Here is a 24,222-nt window from a genome sequence, read left to right as displayed (position 1 = left end):
GTCTCAGGGATCATTGCACTGCATTCACCCAAGAAGCACTTCTTGAGTGCAGATTACTTGCTGGACACAGTGCTGGGTCCTGGGGCAGAGCAGTGAGCAAACTAAAGTCAACGTTTTCGTGGAACATATAGTCCGGAGTGAAAGACAGACATTAATCAAGTTGCTCAAATATATAATAGCTTTGTTACTCTGTTCCAAGTGATATAAATTCCAAAACCATTAGCTCATAGTCCAAGGCAGGCAGAAAAACTCACTGCAAAGGAGAATGCTGTATCAGATGTCCTTCCTGTTTAGAGTGGGTGTCTTGCTGCGAATCACCATAAAGACAAGATACATGAGAGGGTCCACTCTGAATGAAGCCTGAGGTAGGAAAACTTTTCCTTGAACCCACAGCTAATGAGCCCCTCCAACTGACTGTGCCCCAGGAAAACCCAAGTAAAACCCTTGAGATGCTCAAACCCCCAGAGCTGCTGCTGCCTTTACTGTCCCAGCTGCAGAGAAATTGGCATACCCCCCCGAACTGACCTTATCTTCCCTTTGTCCTAAGCTGGGGCAGGGAGGACAGGCAGCACCCAGATAAGAGCAGAAGACAGAGACATGCTCCCTCTTCTCTGGGAGCCAAGGACAGACAGAGTCCTGTGTGGACCCCTCCTCTGAGTCGACTTCCCCTTCCTGATTCAGTCGTTCTTACGATCCAGGTTTTCAATATTCAACAACAATTTACTTATCAACAGATAAACGGATTCAACACCTACTAGGTATTGGTGATAACAGCAACAAACAAGACAGACAGATGTCCCTGAGAACAAGAAGTTCATATTCCAAAGGGAAATGCTGCGAAGAACCAGAAAGGCAAGTTCATTTCAGAATGTGGGAAAAGTCAGGGAGAGGATAAACAGAAGGACACACAGGGTTATTGCTCCGTGTGTGTGTGTGTGTAGTTATGTGTGTGGTTGTGGGTGTGTGTATGGCTGCATGTGTGGCTCTGTGTGTGTGTTATATGGGTATGTGATTGTATGGGTATGTGTGTGTGTGTGTGGCTGTGTGTGTGTGGCTATGTGTGTGGTTGTAGGTGTGTGTGTGTGGCTGCATGTGTGGCTTTGTGTGTGTATTACATGTGTGTGGTTGTACCCGGTGTGTATGGGGGTATGTGTGTGTGTGTGTGGCTGGAGTGCAGGGGGCGAGGCGGCAGGGCAGGTGGCAGGATCCACTAGGTTCCACGAGGAATCCAGCTTTTAGTCTAAATGCAGTGGGGAGTGAGTGGAGATAGTGAAGTGACCTCTGCAGGCGCCCACAAAAGAGAGATGCAGGAGTAAGTGGGGAGCAGGCTGAGTGGGACTCTGGATGGAAGATCCCTCCAGCCTGGGCAGAGAAAAGAATTAAAGAAGTGAAAAGCGTGGGGCGAGATGTACCGTGAGGTCTGACTCTATGGATGATGCAGGGACTTCCAACTGCTTTGGACTTGGGACACATTCCTATTCACTCCATGAGCACAGGGATTACAATTTAACAAAATGTCATTTGGAAATATATCTGAGGATTTAGCCAGAACATGGGCTGATGACACTTAACACAGGCAGAGAGAAAATTAAGTGAAAGATGGCCCAGCTCCTATTCGGCCATTTCAACCTTCACAATTTACGACAATCTCTTCCTTACCTACAAGTCACTTACTGTAGGGTGAGCCTGTCACTCAGATATGCAGCTCTTTCCGGAGAAGAAGAGATTTAGTGTTCAATGGGATTACAAGGGGAAAGGGCATCAGCTTTTAACAGAATTTATAGGCAACTCTGCAGAATTAATATACCATTTCTCATGTGGACCACGACCTTATCTCCCTGTCCTCTCTCCTTTGCCCAGGTTCTCAGGAATCTTCATAAAGTAAGTTTTCATTGCTTTACTCCTCTGATGAAAAATTTTAATAGTTTATTACTACTGACTGGATAAAGAATGTAATTTTCAAACTTCACAGTCTGACTCTTAACCCATCTTCCCAGGATTCTTAGTAACTACTTTCCCCAAAGTCAAGGGTCTACTCCCTCTTCCAGGAACAGTTACTACCTCCATTTCACAGATGAAGAAATTAAGAATTAGGTCCTAAGTTTTTCATGGTCAAACAGCTGGTATGTGTCGCAGCTGGTAGTAGAATCCCAGGGTGTGGGACTGCCCAGTCATTCCTCAGAAAGTCACAGCTCATGGATTAGCTCTGGGGTGTGTTTTGATAAGGCCTCTGCCCTACACACTCTATTTTATTTCGCATCTGCTGTGTTAAGTCAGGCCTTCAGCCTGCAGCTCCATGGACAAATACAAGTGACAGTGGCCTTGTCCCTAGATGGCCTAGGCATCAGTGGCTGATGGCGTGCTCACCTGTCTGTCAAAGGCGTGATCACTAGGCGAGGTGTATTTCCCAGGTATTCATAGGAATACAGAAACTGGGCGTCACAGATGTTGGCAAAGCAGTGCTTGGCCTCGTCATCCCAGCGATGCCGCAGCTGGGACAGCCAGAGGAAAGCCTGGGCACTGTCCACCTAGAGGGAGACCGGAAGAACAGGTGGGTGAATCACAGGATTCAACAGGTAGCAGGAGGCCCTTGGGCCACAGGATACACAGGGCTCCGGATGACTTGGGTGTTGTGTACCAGTCAAGAGAGCAGCATGCTGCCCACCACAGCACAGAAGGCATGAGCTGATTGGATTACAGTTTTGCTAGAATTTAAAAGGTAGGCACAGCCACCACAATCCTCACCCAGCTCTCTGGCCAGTGCTGAGTCTGGGGGACCCCATGTTCTGGCCACATGTGAGTTGGCCTAACCCAAATTTTCATGGTGCAGCTGCCCACAAAGAGTGACACCCTGGCAAGTTTGGGCCTCACCTTCTGAGCGATCATCTTGGCCACCACATCCCGGGCGTGGACGTCGATGGTACATATGGTCATGATCTTCTGCCTGTCCCCCTTGGAGAGCTGGCCGATCAGCATAGAGATGAGGGTTTTGAGCTGAGCCACTTGCTTCTTGTAATAGTCCTTCATGGCGTTCTCATAGCCTTCCTCCAGCCTGGCAAATGCCTATGCCCACCTCTGTGGTCCACCAGATCTGAGTGCAGGTCAGGGCCACCTGTGGTATCATGAGTCACTCAGTAAAGCCATCATCAGGACTGTCTCCAAAACCAGTCCACTCATTACTCAGCAGAATGTAACCATGGGGGTGACGTATGCCCCTTCCCTCCCTCTCCCACCAGCACTGATCCACTGGGTCACATGGCTCTAGATCCTTGGGGATGTGAAGTGGGTACACCACCAGTGGGGGAAACATTTTCTGCTCTTGAAAAATGTATCATTTGGTTAAGAACAACCAAAGGCTCGCTCTGGTCAATGTCGCTGCTGCACTGATCTTCCTGTTTTCACTTCCCAAGCGGCAGCACTCTTCCTGTGCCGGGGAGAATACCAGTAAGCCGACTGAACATCTCAATGACACACGGTCTTTGCTCTGTTCTCCTGGAACCTGCTGTGGTCAGAGTATTCTAGTTTAATGAGCCACTGCTGACCACGTGTGACATATTTTCTCTTGCCCATAATACTTTCCTTACATTTTTTATTTCTTAGAACCTAGAACTTTGAAAGGCTTACTCTTGAAAGTTGGGGTGAATTACACTGGAATTCAGTGTAGTCAATATGATTTGCACTCTTCAGAGATTCAAAACAAATGCATGGAAAAAGTGATTCAAGTGAACTTTTCTTCTGTTTGCTGAGAAACTTAATACGGCAAATGGATGGCTCTGATTATCCATGGAGCAGGATTTAGAGACACTGGCCATCTGCAGTGTCACTGCTCTGGGTGATGTCTGTCTGTCACAGCAATGAGAGGTAACAAATTTTCTTGCCTCAAAATTCTGAATCAGGTAAACAGGAATCCTGGTGGGGATTATTCCCTTTGTGAAGGAGAGAATTCTGCTGTAGTAAAAAGCACCACTCCCTAATCTACCTGTTTTTGCCTCTGCATTTAGACACACTGGATTTTGTGAAGAAGCTCCTCCTGTGTTGTGGTCTTGTTGGGATGCTCTGGATGTGATGTGCCAATTACACTGTTAAAAAAACACCTCTTCCCCTCTGCAGCACTGGCTTATCTCTCTTCTCACTGTCTGTCGGCACTCGCTCTCAACATTTTCCCACCTTCTTCTCACTTGTCAACCTCCTGCAACGTCGCTCTTCTCTACCACGCCACTGAAGTGGCCTCACCAAGTTCGTGGATATTCCTTGGCCTCTTTATCTTGCTTGATCTCTTAGATGTGTTTGGCACAACTGACCTTTTACCTGCTGTCAACACTTTGTTTCGGTTTCCATGATTACCATTTCCTCGTGCTCCTTCTACCTGAAAAGGTACTGTTTCTCAATTCTGCTTTACTGGCTCCTCCTTGCCTACTCAGCCTTTGAATGATGCTCAAGGGTTTGCTCTACACCCTCATCTTCGTCCACATATTTTCTAAGGACACCCTGATCTACACCCAGGGCTTCAATTGCCACCAAACAGCTGTAACCCAATACACTAACACTTGTACTAGCCATTAACAGGGGAGGGAGGAGTGGTATATTGAAGCAGAGTCATTGAAAAAATCTCACTAGCTTTCCCCTCTCTCTTATTGCCCTTCTGAGAGTCTGGTAAAGGGATCAGACGAATCTCAGAATCAAATCAGACCCCCTCTCCCGGTCTATACGACGGTCTAGTTTCCTCTCCAGGCTCCATCGGCTGCCCCCCCCCCCCCCCCGTTCTTGCTGCAGCTGCGCTCAGCTCCTCAAAGGCTTTATGCTCCCCTTACTTCTCAGCCTTCGCCTGTGCTCTTCCCCATGCTCGATGCTCCTTCCCTCCATCCTTCACTCCTATTTCAGATCTCAGCTTGAACATTGCACTCTCAGGAGGGCGATCCCTGGGCCCTGATAGCCAGCTACATGCTCCCAGAGGACCCCGACCCTCCTTTATCGTCACACCCGGCCGCCCTGTGAGTGGCTGACTCCACACCAGTCTGTAACCCAGCAGGGCAGGGTATGTTGTCCTGCTTCCTGCTGGTCAACAGGAAGAGCTTGGCACAGACAGAGTGGGCTGGGCCAGTGAGCTGAATTATTCATATTCTCTCCCTCCTGTAGCCAAAGTAAAAATGGATAACTCTTCATTCTCCAAGGTCATGGCTGGCAATTCCCCTGCTCCTTCTTGCTGAGCCCTCGCAGACCAGCCTCTCCTGACTGTGACGCACAAGTAAGTCTGGCAACCCCAGGAAGGTGACAGAGGTCACCGAGGAAGAGAGCTAGTAGAGGATGGGGCCCACGAAGTCCCGGTTTGGAGAATACCTGAGCTGGATAGTCAAAGAGCCAGTGTTCCCTGGGCTTTTCTTCACAGGCAGTTACACCCTCTGTCATCTCACGCCTCACAGCGGCCTTCATGTGAGCAAGCACATGGGTCAACCATACTTCCACCTGAAGGAGGAACTCAGGGTTAGACGTTGGGCTCCTAAGAAGACGTGCTCAGTAATGCAGATTTCTTCCAGTCGGCCTGGGGGAGTGAAGAAAATGGAGCCCAGGCGTGATGTCCAACCCTAAATGACTGCCAGAAGGCACAGGGAGACATTTCGTTTGTGTAACGCAGGACAGCGATAGGTGAGAACCAGGCTCAATTAATGACAGGTGGATGTGCCCACTGGCCCCACAGGAGGGGCAGCAGGTTCAGGGGGTTTGGGGCTGCCACCCAGAGTTCACACAGGGAAACCTTAACCTGGGCTGAGCTGGCGTAAACAAGTCAATGGACTGTCATGACATCGTCCACACTGAGGATGGAGACATAGGCCAGGATTCCACTTTCCGACTAAATGCTTTCTGGGTCTACAAAAAGAACACTCAAGGTTTGAGTCAAACCCAAGGGCCCTCTCATGAAACTGAGAGTGTCTGATTATTTTCTGGCACTAGAATTGCCTTCCAAGATACATGGTGATGAAGGTGGTAGAACACTGTAAAAGGTCTTTCTCCAGGTGTTACTCTGGACTAGATTAGAACTGCGGGCACAATGCTTTTTTGGATCATTTAGGACAACGAACAAGGAAGGGATCATACTTTAGTAGTGATAGTGAAAGATGGGAAGGCGTTTTTAGGAGAGAACCATTGCAAGCTTTGTGTTTTGTGAATTGTAGCTGGGAAACGAGGAGCCAGCAGCTCCTGGAGCAGGTGGCAGTTGGTCCTCCATGGGGCACAGCTGTGCAAGATGGATTTGTACAGAGAAGTCACCTCTCAGAAAAATGGTCGATTTCAAAGGGCATTTTTTCCCAGGGAAGATGTCAGTGTCCCAGACCCCCCTGAGGGGTGCTCCAGGGCTAGTCATGTGAACAATGAACATCTCCTGGTGCTGCTAATCATTCTGAAATCCTCTCAGGTAGTTGTTTATGTGCATTTTATTCCTCTCTGCACAGGTCTTTGGTTAAGGAGATGTATGGATATTGACACATGTCCCTCCTGGAGAGGAAAGCGGGCACTGGAAGCTGCCCCAATGTTGGTTTGAGTCAAGGGAACTGCCCGTCCCAGGGCACAGACAGCAGTTCTGGCCCAACGTCACAAGGGCCATTCTGAAGGCTGATGCCATCTGTATGTGAGCGCAGACACTTGAGAGAAGAACGACTTCTCCATTACCTACCTGCCCACTGCAGTCACATGGCTCGCTGAAGGCCACATACTCTTCTTCCTTGCTGTACATGCCAAGACTTATCTTGGTTGGTTTCCCACTGGCGTCTAGCTGGAATTGCATCTTGGCCATATTGTCAAAGAGTTTGGAAAGGTGGCGTTGAACCTATGAAGGAAACCAGGCCAAAGGAGTGGAGAGCATGACCAGGAAGTCACTTATTAGCATTGCTTAGAGTCTACCCCCTGGCAACCATCAGGGCGTTGGGTACCAAACACTTAGAAGGAAGCTTGTGGGAATGAAGAGAAGGTGAAGATGGGAGCCAACTGGATTGGGTAAAAGGAACACAGATCTAGTGGGTATCGCGCACTAGCTGCAAACTAATGAAGCTGCAAAAGTTTGGTTAATTTCTGCTTGATCTACTACAGATGGAAACAGATTGGAACAAAACGTGATGATTAATTCATAAGCTCTCTTCTTAAAGAAACACTGCTGTAGGAGGAGATAGGCAGGGGACAGTCTGCAGAAGAATGCTAACATGCCCAAACCTGGAGGGTCAAGGGCAGTGGTGACGGTGGCCTGTGGAAGAAATGACTCAGTTGTAGGAACCACTTTGGTGTAGATCAACCTCTGGAGGGTCCAAAGCCAGAGTCAGCGTGCCCACACCGAGCAGAAAGCTTGGTCGTGACAGGGCTTTTCTCTAGCATGGCGTCTCGTGACACAGAGGCCCTTTACAGTGTGATGCCTTGGGCAGTAACTCTAGGAGCGATGCTACATAGAGCTGCACTGTGGTCCTGAGATGAGAGGAACAGCAGGTGAAGAAGAAACAACAAACAGAAAGCTGCCCCTAGCAGAGGTTGTTTTTAATACAACAGTCTGCTGGTACCCTGAGTTGTGGTCCTTAAGTTTACAACAATGAGCTCTCTAGCTTATGAGACGAGAGGAAAAATTCTAAGAGTGCTGAAGTAAACTGTGAAGGTACTAGAGGAGATCCCACCCACAGTGACTTGGGGCAAATACTGGGATGAGACAGACCTTTCTTTATCCAAGAGCAAATAGTGGATTAAAACAAAAACAACAACTAACATGAGAGCTATTAAGTTATCCCACAATTTAAAAGAAGGAGAAAGCAGGACTCAAGAGACAGAGTAAGCACATACATTAGAAGCTTTAATAAAGCAAAAAATAAAGGAAAAAGAAGTAGTTCTTCTTTTAATAAAGGAAAAGAGGTAGTTATGAAAAATATCACATCATTTTGTTTTGAATTAAACAAAAGGAAAACATGAACTCCATAAAATACGAGGTGAAAGGCAAGAAGAGTTGGTAGAGGTAGAGAAATAAGGAAACCAACAAATGACACAGCACAGTTTGGAACATCAGCAATACAAAAGGACCAAATCAACACACACAAATTAAACATGGTGGATGAACTTGAGAAACTACAGAAGAACGCCAAGGAAGAGTACTAAGAGAGAAAAATATGTATGGATATATGCAAATATGTATGAATATAGGAAAGTAATCATCTCAACTCATGGAAATATGATTAACGTGAGAAAAAAATTATCCAGATGACTGGAATAGAAATATTACATAACAGCATACTGAAAGAAAACTTTTCCAAGACAGTGAAATTCCTAGTGAAAAAACTCATCACGTGTTAGAAAAATTAATAAAATAAAGCAGTATCTTAACATATAGACATTTTCAAAAATTAAAAATTAATTTAAATGTTTATTTCTATAGAGATTTAACTAGAAAGAAATTAGGCTACCTAGAAAGGTTTAAAAAAAAAAAAAAGCAGGCAGGCCTCAGATGAATTCTCTGTAACAAGAAACAGCAGAGCTATGTCTTCAGAGATTTGAAGGGAAATTGCTGTGACTCATGACTTCCAAACCCAGCCAGCCACTCACGTGTGAAAACTACAGAGTTGCAGGCACAGAAGGACTTGGGAACTGTTCTGTCCTTCTTCCTCTCCCGGGGAAGAGGGTGGGGGAGGACTGCTTAAAGATTTACTCAAACTAAGTAAAAGATAAATAAAAATAAACATTTAAGAGTGAGTCTATCATGTATTAAAGCCATGAAAGATCGGGCAGTGATCTTTAACCCCTCCTATACACAGAATTAATGAAAATAAAGTTATGAGACAGAATGTCAATGTAATAAATATTTAAATTCCACCATATCTGGGCTACTTAATAAATACTTCAACCTATAGAGGAAAAGGGGCTTTAATTATCAGAGATAACCTCTTTTTAGTAATTGCTTCTTACCAACAAACAGAAAGCATCATTCCGATTGGTAAGAAAATTAATGACAAAGACAGAAAACTTAGGCATGGGTGCCATCTTTTGGCTCTGCTGGAGAAGCTCTCATCCATGACTGGTGGTGATTTAAGAGGAAGTAACTCCCTATGGAGGGCTGGGTGTGGCAGTATCTAATAAGACCACAAACGCATTTACCCTGTGACCCAGCAATGTCGCTTCCAGAAATTTACCGGAAAGACAGACGTCCAACAATACAAAGCCTACAGTTAATTCAATGCCACATTATTTGTAATTATAAAATAGTATAAATAACCTAAGGCCAAACTATGGTATGTTAGACTATGGAGTATGATGCAGGTATTAAAAAAAGCGAGGAAGATACCTCTGAATTGATATGGGTGACATGAAGTAATTCCTAGGACATGCAACTATGAAAAAAAAAAAAAGCAAACTGCCAACAAGTATATACAGTGTGCTGCCTTTGGTGTAAGAAAGAAGGGGAAGGAAGAAGAGGTACATGTACAAATGTAAATGCACATCTGCCTATTTTTTCAGAGATAAACGTAGGAAAGGGAAACCAGAAACTAATGGAATTGGCTGCCTCAGTGGGAGGAGGGGAGGCAGTGATGACCTGGAAGGAATGGGGGAAGGACTGCCATTTCTCACTTATTTTTTTGCATAGCTTTTCAGAATTCTATGTATTTAAACAACCAAATCAATGAGGATGGGAAACCCCTAAAACAGAAAAGTAAAAAGAAAGAGATGAACCCAGCTATACTTCAAATGAGTAAAAAAGTCACACCAAAGGTGGAGAAGAACTCACCCAAGGAACTTCTGCATGCAGTGTTTTGACTGTATACCCTCTGTGTAAAGGGTAATGAGAACCACAAACAAATCTTGAACCTTCTTTGGGTGAGAAGGGAGGGAAGCTAAAGGATCATACCGTAGAGACATCATCCTTCCTTCCTGTTGGTCATTTTGAGACCCAGACTCCATGATCTGTAGCAGAGGTTCTCAAAATGTGGTCTTCAGACCAGCAGCAACACTTCTTCGGAAATTCTTAGAAATGCAGATTCCCCAGCCCCACCCAGACCCGCTGAGTCAGAAACTCTGCGGGTGGCGTCTAGGAATCCGTATTTTAACAAGCCTTCCACGTGATTCTGGGGAACTTTCAAGTTTGAGAACCACTGTCTACAGCTCGAAATACAACAGTGCTTCCATTAGAAAATATATATACATATATATGTAGTTTTACTTTTTTCTTGTTTATTGAAATACAGTTGATTTACAATATTTATATTAGTTTCAGGTGTACAACACAGTGGGTTGTACACACCATACAAAGTTATGTAATACTGACTACATTCCTTATGCTGTAGGTTACATCCTTGCGACTTATTTATTCTGTAACTGGTAGTTTGTACCTCTTAATCCCCTTCACCTAGTTCATCTGTCCCTCAACCCCCCTCCCCTCTGGCAACTACTAGTTTGTTCTCTGTATCTGTGTCAGTTTCTGTTTTGTTACATTTATTCATGTTTTGTTTTTGAGATTCCACATATAAATGAAAACAGATGGATGAATAAAAGAAATATGGTGTGTGTGTGTATATATATATATATATATATATATATATATATATACATAAAATAGAATACTAGTCTGCCATAAAAAAGAATGAAATCTTGCCATCTGCAACAACATGGATGGACCTAGAAGGATTAATGCTAATTGAAATGTCAGATAGACTAAGATAGATACTTAAATATTTTTTAAAATGGTAACATGGTAGGCTTCTATTTTAAGATAAGGAAAGTTTTGTCACACGGAAGTGATATACCCAAGACTATATGGTTAATCAGTGGCTAGAACCCCAAATTTTGGGTTCCTCATACACATTCATATAAACCACCTCAATGTCCCATTAATACAACTTCCAAAATTCTCTCTCCGTGGAAATTTTAGCTATTACTTTTGCCTGCTATTTACTGTATCTCTCTTCAGAATCACATCAGAGGCACTCTCTGAAAAGGCTTAGCCCCTTCCGCCTTTGCCATCCTCAAAGCTTCTCTGACTCTAGGGAGTAACAGCCAAGGCTGGGCTGGAGGGGAACCCTGAGAAGCCGCAGTAGTGGGAAGGGAGAAAGCTCTGAGGTTCGGAACAATGCGATGGCAACGCAGGTCTGAAATACGCACTCTGCCAGGTAGGAGGCATAACGGGGAACTGAAATTCTCCTGCTAGAGCCCCCTGGTCCTTCTGGATGTTTCTGTAAGTACTTCCCCAACTTACCTGTTGCGGGGCTGTGCCATTGGAGAGGATGTCCAACAGGTCGGAAGAGGAGAGAAAGTAAAACCTAGGGAAGGCCAGCCTTTTGGTATCCAGGTACTCTGCCAGGGCCTTCTCACACAGGTGCAATCTGAGGGCACAAAGAATGTCCTAATTAAGTTGGCCCAAATGTACCCAGGTATAGTACATAGACATCACCTAAAGGCAAACAAGGGCGACGTGGATTACACACAGAAATCAGCGCGTCGAACACATATGAGTGGGTGCGAACATCCACCCTGGTACATTTTCATCAGAATAAACACCTGTAATAATGCCCCAGATTACCCGAGCACATCGGCAAATCAAGGCACACACCAGACACACGCACTCTCTCAGAGGCAGTTAAATAAGGCAAGGACCTTAGAGACAGAGAGGGGAAAGGGGACGCCGCCTCCTCCATTACACAAGAGGCTGCAAGCTGACCATCACCTGCTCTGAATATCTTCCAGTTTCTCATAAAGACCTGACTTGTTGGTGGCTTCCACTACGTTTGGAGTTTTCTGAGCATCGTAAGCTAGCTCTTTAAAGTCAATGTCGATGCCTTCAAATCTTTTAGAATCCTGCAAATAAAAATGTGGAAAAGGTTAGCCATCACTCCCCTCGATGCCAAGGAGCTACCCTCGAGTCTGCTTCTGAAACCTGGTCCTACGTTGTCTACTACAGATTAGTCTTAAAGAAGGGAACGCCTTTAGCTGGAAACAGTGGTTCTCAAACATTTTGGTCTTAAAACCCCTTTATGTTTTTAAAAATTACTGAGGTGTGAAAAGAGACTTTGTTTATGTAGGTAATATTATATCTATCGATGTATCTCCTACATTAAAAGCTAGTTGATAAATTTTTAAAGACAACAATAATAATTCTATGTTACTTTTAGATCAAAATTATGTTAACATAATACCATGTTTTTATCTAAAACAGTTATATTTTCCGAAACAATGTAACTTAGAGGAAAAAGTGGCATCATTTCACTTTTTGGTGGTGGGGGGGACAAATCCCTTTAATGTCTGACTTAGAGGATGGACAGATTCTCTCCTCTGCTTCTGCATCCAATCTGTCATGACCTCACGTTAAGTAGCCTCTGAAAAACTCCACTGTATGCTCAGAGCAAAAGAGGCAAATACCATTTTAGTAGTGTTATTGAGATGGTTTTGACCTTGAGGATCTCCTGGAAAGGTCTCAGGGACTTCTCCGCCCCCAGCAGGGTTGCAGACCACACAAGATACATAACTCCTAAGTCAGGGAGAAAATGGACCCAGTGTTGTTTCTGGGTCCGTGCAAAAGTTTACATAACCAAAGTCAAGTTTTCCCACAGCAAATGTGCTGGCACGATGTCCAAGTTAATTAGGTATCATTTCCCCTAAACACACAAGCCCTCACAGTGTTGTTGAAATGACTGAGACAATAAAAAATGCAAAGCACTTTAGGCCAACACCTGGCACCTGGTGAGCACTTGTGTTGTTATTATTACATAACAATCATAATGGTATGTGCTCTGTGCCCGATTTTAATTAAATTCCTGAAGTAGTTACCAGTATTAGTCCCAATTTACATATGAGAAAATCAAGGCACTGAAAGGTTAAGTAACTTCCCTAAGGCCCTGCAGCTGCAAGTGGGAGAGTCAGAACCCAAGCCTCGCCAGTGGCCCCGGCCTGCTGGGGCCTCTGTGACCCACGCCTTTCTCCTAAGATACAAAAACAAGAGGGTGGGCTGAAGTGAATTATGACTCCACAATGAGATATTTTACACCAATTAAAAACAAAAAAGTGTCGAGGTTACAGAAGTATCGGAAATGTCCAACATAAATGTTCGAATGAAAAGAGCTGAATAGAAAATTGTAATTACATTGAGAGCAATTATGTAAAAACACGTGTAGATGTGAAAAAAAGTTGGGAAATATTCATAATGAATGAAAATATTTACTAGTTACGGTGTAAGATTATGACTGATTTTATTGTATTTTGGAATTGTCTTTGTTACCATATTGTTAATACAAAGAAAATAAGTGTATTTACATGTTTTACACACAAACCACAGACGTCAGTGATGCGAATTCTTTACTATGTTTAATTGAAAGTTCTCAAACGTCTCCTTTAAACCATCTACAAAAGTCTGCACCTACGTCCTCGTCCTCGCCCCTTCTCATTAACCCTGTGCTTCCTTATTCACTAGCACTGGAGATAAATAAAATCTGGCTTATTAGCTTCACTTAATTACAACAGAGAGCAGAATTGTTTCTTTTTTTTTTTCATTGCAAATGTACAACCTTTAATCTGCCTTATTACATTAAATACGCTTTTGTGGCATGAGCTGGAAAAATACCATGTTTTGATAGAATGTGCTTTAACTTTCAGACAAGGTCTGCACAACATGTGACATTTTGGAATCAAACTGATTTGCAAGCAAAGAGCTTGCTATGCTGAGAGATACAGAAAAAGTCTGCAAAAAAATTTTTTTTCCTAATGAATTAGAGTCCACTGAGAGGAGGTTAATTAATGGCACATGAATTAGGACAAATTAGAAGGGGCAAACCACTACAGGAAAGGTAGTAATGAGAAGAATGCATATTTTAGAGAAATTCCTCATTTAGCATTTGGCTGAAGACCGCTGCTTAGCAAGTGGGTACAGACCGGAGGTTTACAGAACAGCTCGCTGCAGAGAAGGAACTTGAGTTTGCCTAGAAGGATGCTCACTTCCAGTCGACACCTGCACTGTAATGATCTGTGGGGCAACCCAAGAGCAGTTCGTATTTTTGAAATTTCTCTTGTACAATTTTGTTTGTTTTTAAAGCCAGGTTCTCCTTGCTTCTTCCTACCCATTTAAGAACAAACTGATGGGCACGCATATCACTTTCTCTCTTTTCTCCCACCTGACTTTTGGCTTGTAAGGTCAACGCTTGTTGGAGGTACCCTGGAGTGAAGCCAAGGCAGGAGGCAGAGGAGGAAAGGTCTAGAGGACGCAGGAACTGGGGGGCGGTCCCTCGACTCGGGGGAGGAAACTGAGGGAGCAGGATTTCCTTAGCGGGTACCTGGGGCAGCTGAGCCCGGATATCTTCAGATCCAATGAATATACTTTCCAGGTGAGACCACGTGCGCTGCACATCAAACCAGATGGAGATGACAGCGTCAGCGGTGGACAGCTTCTTCTGCCAGCCCGACACTTCCTCCAGGAAGAAAGCAATGTACTTGGACATCATCAGGTTCTGAAGTTGGACCTGGTTGTCCTCCAGAACCTCGATGAGGTCCTCATCACACCGCAGCAGGGGCATGCCGGTCCGTGGGTGGGGCTCGTACTGGAATTCCATGCCCACCCAGGTGGTCTGCAGCTCCTTCAAGATCTTCTCCATGCCCATCTCCTTCACAGCTTTGTCCACAATGCCCCGGACCTCGTCCTCAAAGTGGTGCAGCTGGAGCTGCAGGAGGTGAGCCAGGGTGGTGCCCTCATCCACAGTGAAGCTCACGCCTGTGGCCTGCATCAGCTGCCTCCAGTGCCGCTCCCGGATGGCTGGGTTCTGCAGCTCGGCCACGGCCCTCAGGGAGGTCAGCGTGTTCAGCACGGTGGTTTCCAGGCCTGTGAAGGCCTCCCAGGCCCTGACCTCCTTGTCCAGGGCCCGGATAAGCCTGACAAACTGTTTGCACTCCAGCTCCATGGCCTCCACGTTGATATTCCTCCATGGGGTGGCCTCCCAGGCGTGGATGCTGGAGGTCACCATCCCAATCATGTCCCAGAGCTCCTTCAGCTGGCATATCTCCCTCCTACACTGCCTCAGCTGCTTGTAGTCTGGCACACTGACCTCGAACAAGCTGGCGGACTTGGAAATGGAGGCCACGGTGGATTCCATCTGCTGGATCTCAATGTGCCTGGCATCCAGCATTTGATGAGGGTCAGTACTATCAAACCTACAAAACACAATGTTTTCCCTTTATCAGTAGGGCACACAGGGGCCATTTCTTAGAGTTACCCGAGTGATACCAGCTCAAATCTTTAAATGCTTAGTATTTTAGCAAAGAGCAGTGACTTTCACCAAAGCCTGGGAAGAAGACATTCAGGGTGGGTTGGGTGGGTTGGAGCGGGATGAGCATAACCAGTTGGAGGAAGGACAATTCCAGAGGAGCGCCGTGTTTGGATCTGTTCTTCACCTCTGAGACGGTAATAAAAATACTCCTCCCATCCCCCACCGCCCCCACCCAGGGGTAGTGGGGGACACCCCTTTGTTCACGCCCTGTCTAGACTCTGCTTCCACTTGGTGGCCTCTGGACCACTCGACACAAAAGAGCGTTGTCATGTTACTGCAAACACAAAGCTCCTGCCAGGAGCTGCTCATGCTGGGTGGTCTGTAAGTGAGGTCACTGGCACTTGGACGTCCAACCCTGACCAGCTCTGGCATGGCTCCCTGTAGGGCAGTGGCTCTCAGTCTTGGCTGCATGTTAGAATCTCCTGGAAGCTTTAAATGGTTCCATGCCCAGGCTGCTCCCTGGACTAATTTAGGATCTTTGGGGATGGGACCCAGGTGACAGAATTTTTCAAACTCCCCAGGTGATTCTGATGTGCCAGGTTGGTGCCCTTCTCTGTGGGGAAACTCACGCTAATGACCAGCATCACCTTCAGGGAACAGTGCCTCCAGGTTTGAGAACCACTGAGAGGGTCCTTGAAATCTGAGCACAGGGCCCTCACTGCGTCCTGTACCTTCCCTCCCTGTGTGCCTCCCGTAGGGCTCCTCACCTCCTAGGAGCGTCCATCAAGTTGCCCCTCATCTCCTCCTGCCACCTGGGGCAGCCTTTGGTTCTGCACTTGACTCCTGTAAGCACTGCATCGAGCTTCACAGTTTTAGTGCATGTCTCCTTACCCACCCTCTTTTCCCCGGTGCTCACAGCACCCACTGCTGCTCCTGAGCCTCACCGGCATTAACCTACTTTACACTGCTACCCCTCCATCGTGCATTCCTGGCAGAGCATGAGAACTGTACACACAGAGGGACCCACGTGGGCAGGTAAGGTTCTGGGGTCAGGACCACCCAGAGCCTGAGTTTTCCTCCCCCGGCCTCCCTTTATCCTTTCCTCCCATCACAGTCTCAGGTCCCCTGGTTGCTGTGTGCTGGGAGGGCTAGATATTGGGCATACCATGACTTAAGTGTGAATACCATGTTTCTCTAAAATCAGAATAAGCACCACGGGGATCATCATAAAGGAACTGTTGAGAGGAAAGAAGCGACTAGAGAACTGTTCTCAAACAAGCACACGTGTGCGTGCGAGCGCGTTTGTGTGTGTGTCGGTGGGGTACGGGGGAGAGAAAAGGGAAGAGGATGGCACACAAATGCCTTCTCTCAGTTGTCTTTGGAAACATTTGACTTGACGGATGGAAAGTAATCCTAATTAAAGTCGTTTACCTGAGCTGCTCGCCACAAGCCTAATTACCATGCAACACAACAACAGTTACGCATGCCGTTAAGTCAGTGTCAGATCAACCGTGACGCTTGCTACGTTTCATTCCGGCTTGTTCCATCTACATAGTTCTGGCTCCTGTGCTCTGGCTGTGGATTTTCATCTTAAGAGGATGAGAATGAACATCATCCCGCATCTCACCGCTGTCCAGCTCCCAAGTGCTTCGGAACAGGCTGGAGTCCTCAGAGCTGAAGAGGGCCCTTTGTCTACATAGGCAAGGAGCTTTCTCCCTTGTGAGAGCCGTGGAGAAAGCACTAGAAGGAAAGAAACTAATACCCTCACGGCAAGTGGGCCAGCAGGAAAGACTACCGAGCACGAACGGTCCTTCTGCCCAACCTTTGTTTCCAAAGACTTGTTGTTGGAGTATGTTGGTTCTACTTTCCATCTTGACTAGAGTGAACCTGGCAAGTGAACTTAGCTTCTTGGTGTTAGTATGAGATCAGACAAATTCCAAGAGCCCACGTTCTGTCCAACTTATTAACAGAATATCACTCAGGAACATTAGGGAAGATAGGAGCTATGAGGGTCCGGCAGGGTACGCACAGAGGATAATAAATGATCTTTCTAACTCTTCTTTCCCCAGCACATATGAACATCCTTGAATCAATATCGGTTCCTCAAATATTTGTAAGAGGTGATCATTTGTCAAACCTATTCCAAACTTTATTTGCCCTGTGGCATAATTTTTGTTTATAGTTTAAATTTGTGGACAGTCATTTCCTGTTGCTGAGCACACATGAAAGTTAATTTGACCTAAGCAGTGAAAGGAAACCTCTAGACGGGAGAGCAGGTAACCCTCTTCCCATTTCAAAGCTCTAGTGCAAACTGTCAGGATATACACAGACCTGATTAATGTGCCTAATAAACTTGAAGCAGTTCTCCAGAGCCTGGGGGAGCAATACGGCATGAGAACAAGAAAGTAGCGGGAGGGAAAAGGGAGTAGTTAGTCTTTGAAATTGAAATCATAATGCAAAAGTATTTTAATCTAAAAGAGAAATGCCTGGAAAGTCTGGATGAATAAAGCTATAATTAAGAGAAATGGTAATACTCATGTGTGCGAACTTGGAAAAAGCGTTGATTCAGGCCCGACCTAGACCTGGGCATAGAGAGAGAGAGAGAGGAATAAGTGACTTAAACGAATCCCTGGGAAGCCGGCAGCTGGTAAATGCCAACCTCAGCACCACACCTGTACGCACAAGGAACAGCGCCACACCTCTGCTCAACACCCCAGAGGTATCACAGACCTCGACGTGCCCACTTGGGGCTGGTGAACTCTCAGTCCTCCCCATCCTGTGGCCCCATCTCAGGAGCAGTGGGACACACCGCCTTCCACTTTCTTGTCTAGATGGAAGATGGAGAGCCATGCACAACTCTCTCCCTGCCCCTCTCCCATATTCCATCAGTCCTGCTGGTTCTCCTCCTCCATCTCCCTCACATCCACCCTGCTCTCTCCCCATGCTCACTGCCACTGCTTCAGCTCAGGGCCCCCGCTTCTCACCCCGGCTGCTGTAATCACCCTCCCGTGGAGCCCCGGCCTTGAGTATGTCCCGCTTCGTTCTGTTCTCTGCAGCCACGATAGAGTGGTGTCTACAGGACATGTGTTGTTCTCATGCTTGGACAACTCAATGCTCATCTGTGCTCAGAGCCTGGTCACTGGGACCCTCTATCCTCATCTCCCGCTGCCTGCATCCGAGCCACACACACACGCAGTTCTCCACCTGTTTGTTCTGTTTCATCCTCCCGTGTCTCTGTATGTTCTGCTTCCTTTGCCTGGAATATCCTCGCTTTCCACTCCTCTTTTTGTTCCAAATAGCTAATTCTCATTTGCCCACTGGCTCAAGCTCCATTTCCTGCAAGGGGTATGAACTGCCTCCTCAGGGAGCATTAAAGTTGGCACTCAATGAAAATGTCTAGTTACTCATTTTTGAAATTGACCCTGAGGCTGTACGTCCTTGAGGTCAGGGGATGTGTATTACCTGAAAACCCCAGTATTTACACATTTTTTGCCAACTCTGCTCTTGAGATCACAACCTCTTGTGCTCCGTGGAAGCCTGAATCATGTGAGTGAATCAGATTAACTGCAAGAACAGGGTCACGCAGAACCGATGACATGTCTGAGGGTGCTGATGTGTGCCTGGGAGAGCTGAAGACCAATACCGCTCTTTTCTCCAGCTTTTGGAGAGACAACAGACCCTGCACAAGTAAGACAAAGGCCCTTCTTCCCTCACGTTTGCTGCCCTGGGCTGTCTGGAAAGCCTGGCTTCCTCTGGCTGTCATGCAGAACAGCACCCAGTGGGCGGGTGTCTTCACGAAGGTTCTCCCAACCGTTCACTGACTCTGGCCGCTGGCCAGCTGGAAACAATGATGGTCTCTCATAGGGAACAAATGCTTTGGCTGAGAAACCCCTGGATCACCTTGATCCTGATGTGGTAAGAAGACTGGCTGACATGGCATCATTCCTTAAGGCCAGGCCTGTGCTCAGGGGCAGGAAGACTGAGGAAGAGAAAACCACTGCAAGTGTGGAGCATCCCTTCCACTCAATGGGGAGAATGAGTCCCCAATTTTAAGAGTTGTGGCAAGTCGTTGAACCCAGGTGCGGTGATTCAGCCAATTACGTGACGTGAGAGAGCTCCGCTGGGAATGTGCTGAGACAGCCTCGAGTTAAGAACAGGAGGTAGAAAAACTCAACTTGCACATGAAGAAAGGATCTCACCCCAAGCCGCCTGCCTTCACCCTGCACCTGTCAGACCGAGAGCCTTTCGAGACACACACTTTCCTTTTCCTCCCAAAGAAGAGATCAATGTGAGCATCAACTGTCATCTAATCAGCAAGAGAAACTCGCATTCACAGAGGACACCCCAGGTTCTGCATTTTAGAAATTCGTGAGTGATCTAAAAGTGAAGGAGCCAGAACAGAACTCATTTGCCGCACACAGTATCTAAACATTTTAAACACACACATTCATGCACACTAAACTAAGAAACAAACCCATGAGCTGACAACCACCAAGATTTCCTTCAGCAATAAATCCATGATTCTGCTCTAGTTTTGATCGTTTTCTTGACTAGAAGAGAAATACATCAAAATTGCAGTAATGTTTGGCTTTGCACACTGCTGTGAGCAGTTCTTTTCAAAGTATTCTCTTGCAAAGATTCATCTGCATGTTAAAGTAACAGATGTGAATTTGGAAAACCCAGCAAAGGGTAGCAATATCCTCACAGCCACCAGATACACGTGCAAGAAAGAAAAACCAACGCAGCTATCAAATTAACAAACAAGACCTGATCAACACACACACATTATGTGACCACGAACGGGGGGTACCAGATTTCCATCAGACACACAGAAACACACCAGCAAACGAGCACTGTTCCCTTTCAGGCAGTCTCAGAAGTCTGTTCGGGAAAATATTTCACCAAACATCTCTGGAATCCCTCTTTTGAACTTTTTTGACAAGACAGATGATGTAAAGATATCAGTGTCACCATCTTCACGGCTGTTGCCTTTGGTGTGGGTGTTGTGAACACTAAGCAGTAGTGCCAGCTTGGCCATGCACCTCCTTCTTCAGCTTTGGCCCTGTGTGATCAGTGCTGAACTTCAGACGTTCAAACGCAGCCCCAAAGGAGAGTCCAGAGAACAGGCTTCAGACTCTGAAAGAGCAGTCCCACAAGGAGTTCCACAAATGTTCTGAGCAGCAGATGTTTCTCTGGAACAGGGCACAGCTCCTAGGCCACTGTTCTGAAGGCGCACAGTCTCATTTGGAGTTTCACGCCCTGGCATGACTGCTTAAAAGGGGAGCAGTTACTGCCCCTGAGGCCAGCAGCCTCTCACTTGGCTGTACACTGTCATCACCTGGGGAGCACTACAAACTACTGATGCCCCGTCTCACCCCCAGAGAGTCCGATTTAGTGAGTGTGTGGGACAGAAGGAACAATGCAAGTTTTAAAATCTCCCCAGGTGATCTTACTGTGCAGCCAAAATGGTGGCCCCTGCTTTAGAGCCCTGTGCTGCATGTTCATCTTAAGCACAGCTTCTGTGTCTGTCCTTCCCTGCCTCTTAGCGTACCGTCTTGTTCTCTCTAGCCTCAAGTATAGTGTGTGGGAGATGGCAGGTGCTTAATAAATGTCTGATGAATGAATAATAACAGGTAGGCCATCACTGTGTGCCAGGCGGGGTGACCAACAGCCTCAGTTTGCCTGAAACAGAGGGGCTTCCCTGGATGTGGGACTTCCAGTGCTAAAACCAGAAGAGTCCCAGGTAAACCAGGGACTGGCTGGTTACCTGAGTGCCACGTCCTATACTAAAAAGTCAGGAAGATTCGCTACTTAATCCTATCACCAACACTCTGTGGCAGATACCATTACCAGCCTCATTTTGCAGATGAGGAAACGAGAAGCACAGAGATGTCACATGACTGCCCTGCCTTGGGCCGTGAGCAGTAGACCTGAGAGTAGACGCTGGGCTCACCAACTCCAGAGTCCATGTACTTAGTCATTATGTTGCATTTCCTTCCAATAAAGCTGTAATTTTTTTTCCGGTTTCATTTGTTGCTTTAACATGCATCTCCCAATGTAAACTTTCTGTGAGTAAGTTACTCTTGAAAATGAAGTTTCCTTGTTCCTCACACAGGGCATTTTTCAGTCTGGAGTCTTCCAAGTCTATCTAACCGAAACTACAGACGAGACCCCAAAGGAAGTCCAGCTAGGAGAACAAAAAGCAAGTCCTGGAGCTGGGCTGAGGGGGGGCACACACCGCAGCTGGCACGCCACGACACAGAGCCACCAGAACCGGCTGGGCCTCCTGGCTGGAACCCCAGCCCTGAGCAGCAGGCCAGGAGCCACCCCGCAGAGCCCTCCCCCAAGGGAGGGAGCCTCCGAGGAAGGAACCCGTGTGCGCGCACGCAGGCACCCGTGACCGGCGCTGCCCGTCCCAGCTGCTTTGTTTGCGGAAAGGGCCCTAACCACAAGTGGGGAGGTGGCTGAGCGGTACTAAGCGGAGAAAGCACACCTTGAAGTACATCCCTCACCTCGCCTCCTGCCGTGAGGCCACTAGAACGTCTTCCAAAATTGTTTTAAGACTCTACCAGCTGCTTTTTCAAAACAAAATAACTGGTCTGTGAGAACTTAGAATATGAACACTATAGTAAAAAATTGTCATTTGATTATATACAATCCCTTTATGGACCTGGAGACACAGAAGCCCCTACACTTTTTTTTTTTTTAAGGCCAAGCATTTGCACAGCCTTCGTCATCTTGGAGGGGCCACGATCGGACTGTGGACGTCAGCACCATGTTCCAACCAGTGGGCCTGAACGGGAGGGAGGACTACTAACCAGTCTCCACCTGTTCTAGGGACACACGCGCTCAACAGAGAGCTCATCCGTGACTGGAGGGGGCCGTGCTGAAGGGATGGGAGATGGGGTGGCGCCCTGGGCCCACACCTGCAGGGGGGCTGTACCTGCAGGGAGGAGGGGCTTGTACCTGAAGGGCGCCTCGCGGCGGAGCCGCTCCCAGAGCTGCTGCTGCTCCAGCTCCAAGGCTGTGCACCTCTGGCGGAGGACACCCACTTCATTCGCCTGCAGCGGGGCCACCTGCTGCCTCACGGTAATGGCCATCTTTTTCATGGTGTTCCATTTCTCAGGCAGCTCCTGCAAAGGAGACCTCAGTGTGGTCAGACCCACACTGTGCTCCCCTCCCCAGGAGTCCTGAAGCTGGGCGTGCCCGGACGTCTTCACCTCTGCCGCGATGCCCGGCTACGCTGTTGTGATATATTGCTTGCCGTTTCCTGACAACTGCCCCTTCCCTGACTTGGCTCCCCGGTTGCCCTCTCCCCCGCCTGTCACCTAATTCTGACTTAATACTATCCTTTTTGCCCTCAACTTCCAACCCAGTAACCCTTGCCCTTTTCTGTATTTTCTAAGGGTGCTTGGTTATTTTCTTGTATGCCCTTCTTAGAGCAACGTGACATTCCCCAGACCTGCTTTTCTTCCTCTGAGTCAAAAAGTTGGTTTTCTCTAATTCTGAAAAAAAACAAACAAAAAAAAAAAAACCAAACACTTCATCCACATCTGTTCTCCCATATATCTCCAGCATTACGGTGTTTCATATTTACTGAGTTTCAAGACTGCGGTACACATTATACACCTAATTCCAAAACCCTGAGTTATCACCAAGTCCTGTTTCTCTCTTACTTCAGCCTACCTCATCCCACTCTGAAATCCCCAAACTTCCCCTCTGTTTCTTTCATTAGGAAAACATAAACTTTGCACTGACCTCCAGCTGCTTGAACACTGTCTCCGGCAATTCCTGTTCATAGGTCCTCAGCAGTTCAATAGTTTGCTTCAGAGGCTCAAACATCTCATCGGTGCTGCTCTGCCGTTCTTTAACAGCCACAAGGTGTCCCATGATCTCAACCAACCCTTTGAAATCGCCTTTTTCGACTTTCTTGAGCAAGCCATTCTCGCTATTTTTTATAAATGCTTCAAGGTCGGCCAAGCTGAGTAAAACAAACAGGACGTGAGGAGCCATCCTCTTCCCACTCCTGGGAAGGAAGAGTTATTTATTTCCCCGACACCAGCAGCTATCACTATGGAAAACGCTCCATGTGCCCACACTCTGTGGAGGCTACATCCTGACCACGAGACACGGCCCTCTTCAGAAATGTCAAAGTCTCGAAGGACAAAAACTGAGCCCTCCATGATGGAGGAGACTCAGGAGACAGGGCGCGTTATTGGGACAACTGGTGACACTGTGAGTCAGTCCGTGGATGAGTTCCTACTTCTGCACCACTGTTAACATCCTTGTGTCGATAATGGCGTCACAGTCCCACGAGATGTTAGGATTTGGGAAAGCTGGGTGAAGGTGAAGCAGAACTCTTTGTACTATTTTTACAGCTTTTTAAAACAACTAATTTCAAAGTATAATAATTTCAAAGTGAATATATGATGCGTTGTTTTGTGAATCTGAAATTATTTTTTAAAAAACTGAAAACAGTCTGGTCTCTATGGTTATACACACTTGGGTCTAGTTTTGATGCTCACTAGATGTGTAACCATGGCCAAGTCATTTAACATCTCCGAGCCTCTGCTTCCTCACCTATGAGACTGAAAAAAATCACTTGTCTCACCAGTGCTTATGAGAGTTAAGTGAGATTCATTCTTTAATTCAAAATGTTTATCGAGCATCTATACTAAGCCCCAGCATGCTTCTAGGTTCTGAGGACAGGACGACAAGTAAGAGAAACAAAGCCTCTGTTCTTATGAAGCTCATGTCCTAGTGGGAAAAATAAACAGGAAACGGGGGGAGGGCGTAGCTCAGTGGTAAAGCGCATGCCTCGCATGCAGGAGGTCCTGGGTTCAGTCCCCAGTGTCTCTGCTGAAACACCAAATAAATACATAAATAAACCTAATTACCCCCCCAAAATAAACATATAAATACATAAACAGGAAACAGATCGATGAAACGCATGAGTACACTCAGCGATGCATGCGATGAGATGAGGGCCTAGAGGCTGAGGACAGGACTTTACACGGAGCGGTCA

The 24,222-nt window shown here is 46.6% G+C and overlaps 1 protein-coding gene across 1 annotated transcript in view; it reads right to left on the bottom strand.

Moving 5' to 3' along the window:
- Positions 1–24,222, bottom strand: part of DNAH9 (dynein axonemal heavy chain 9) — a 266,848-nt gene that overhangs the window by 180,033 nt on the left and 62,593 nt on the right. The window contains 10 exon segments of the mRNA XM_032498821.1: positions 2,368–2,528; positions 2,872–3,063; positions 3,065–3,112; positions 5,338–5,463; positions 6,668–6,820; positions 11,207–11,333; positions 11,675–11,805; positions 14,271–15,141; positions 22,164–22,330; positions 22,956–23,178. Coding sequence (XP_032354712.1) covers positions 2,368–2,528; positions 2,872–3,063; positions 3,065–3,112; positions 5,338–5,463; positions 6,668–6,820; positions 11,207–11,333; positions 11,675–11,805; positions 14,271–15,141; positions 22,164–22,330; positions 22,956–23,178 — 2,199 coding nt within the window.

Source organism: Camelus ferus, chromosome 16 (assembly GCF_009834535.1).
Source record: "Camelus ferus isolate YT-003-E chromosome 16, BCGSAC_Cfer_1.0, whole genome shotgun sequence".
In the NCBI taxonomy this organism is placed as follows: domain Eukaryota; kingdom Metazoa; phylum Chordata; class Mammalia; order Artiodactyla; family Camelidae; genus Camelus; species Camelus ferus.
This window is presented reverse-complemented; position numbering and strand designations above follow the sequence as displayed.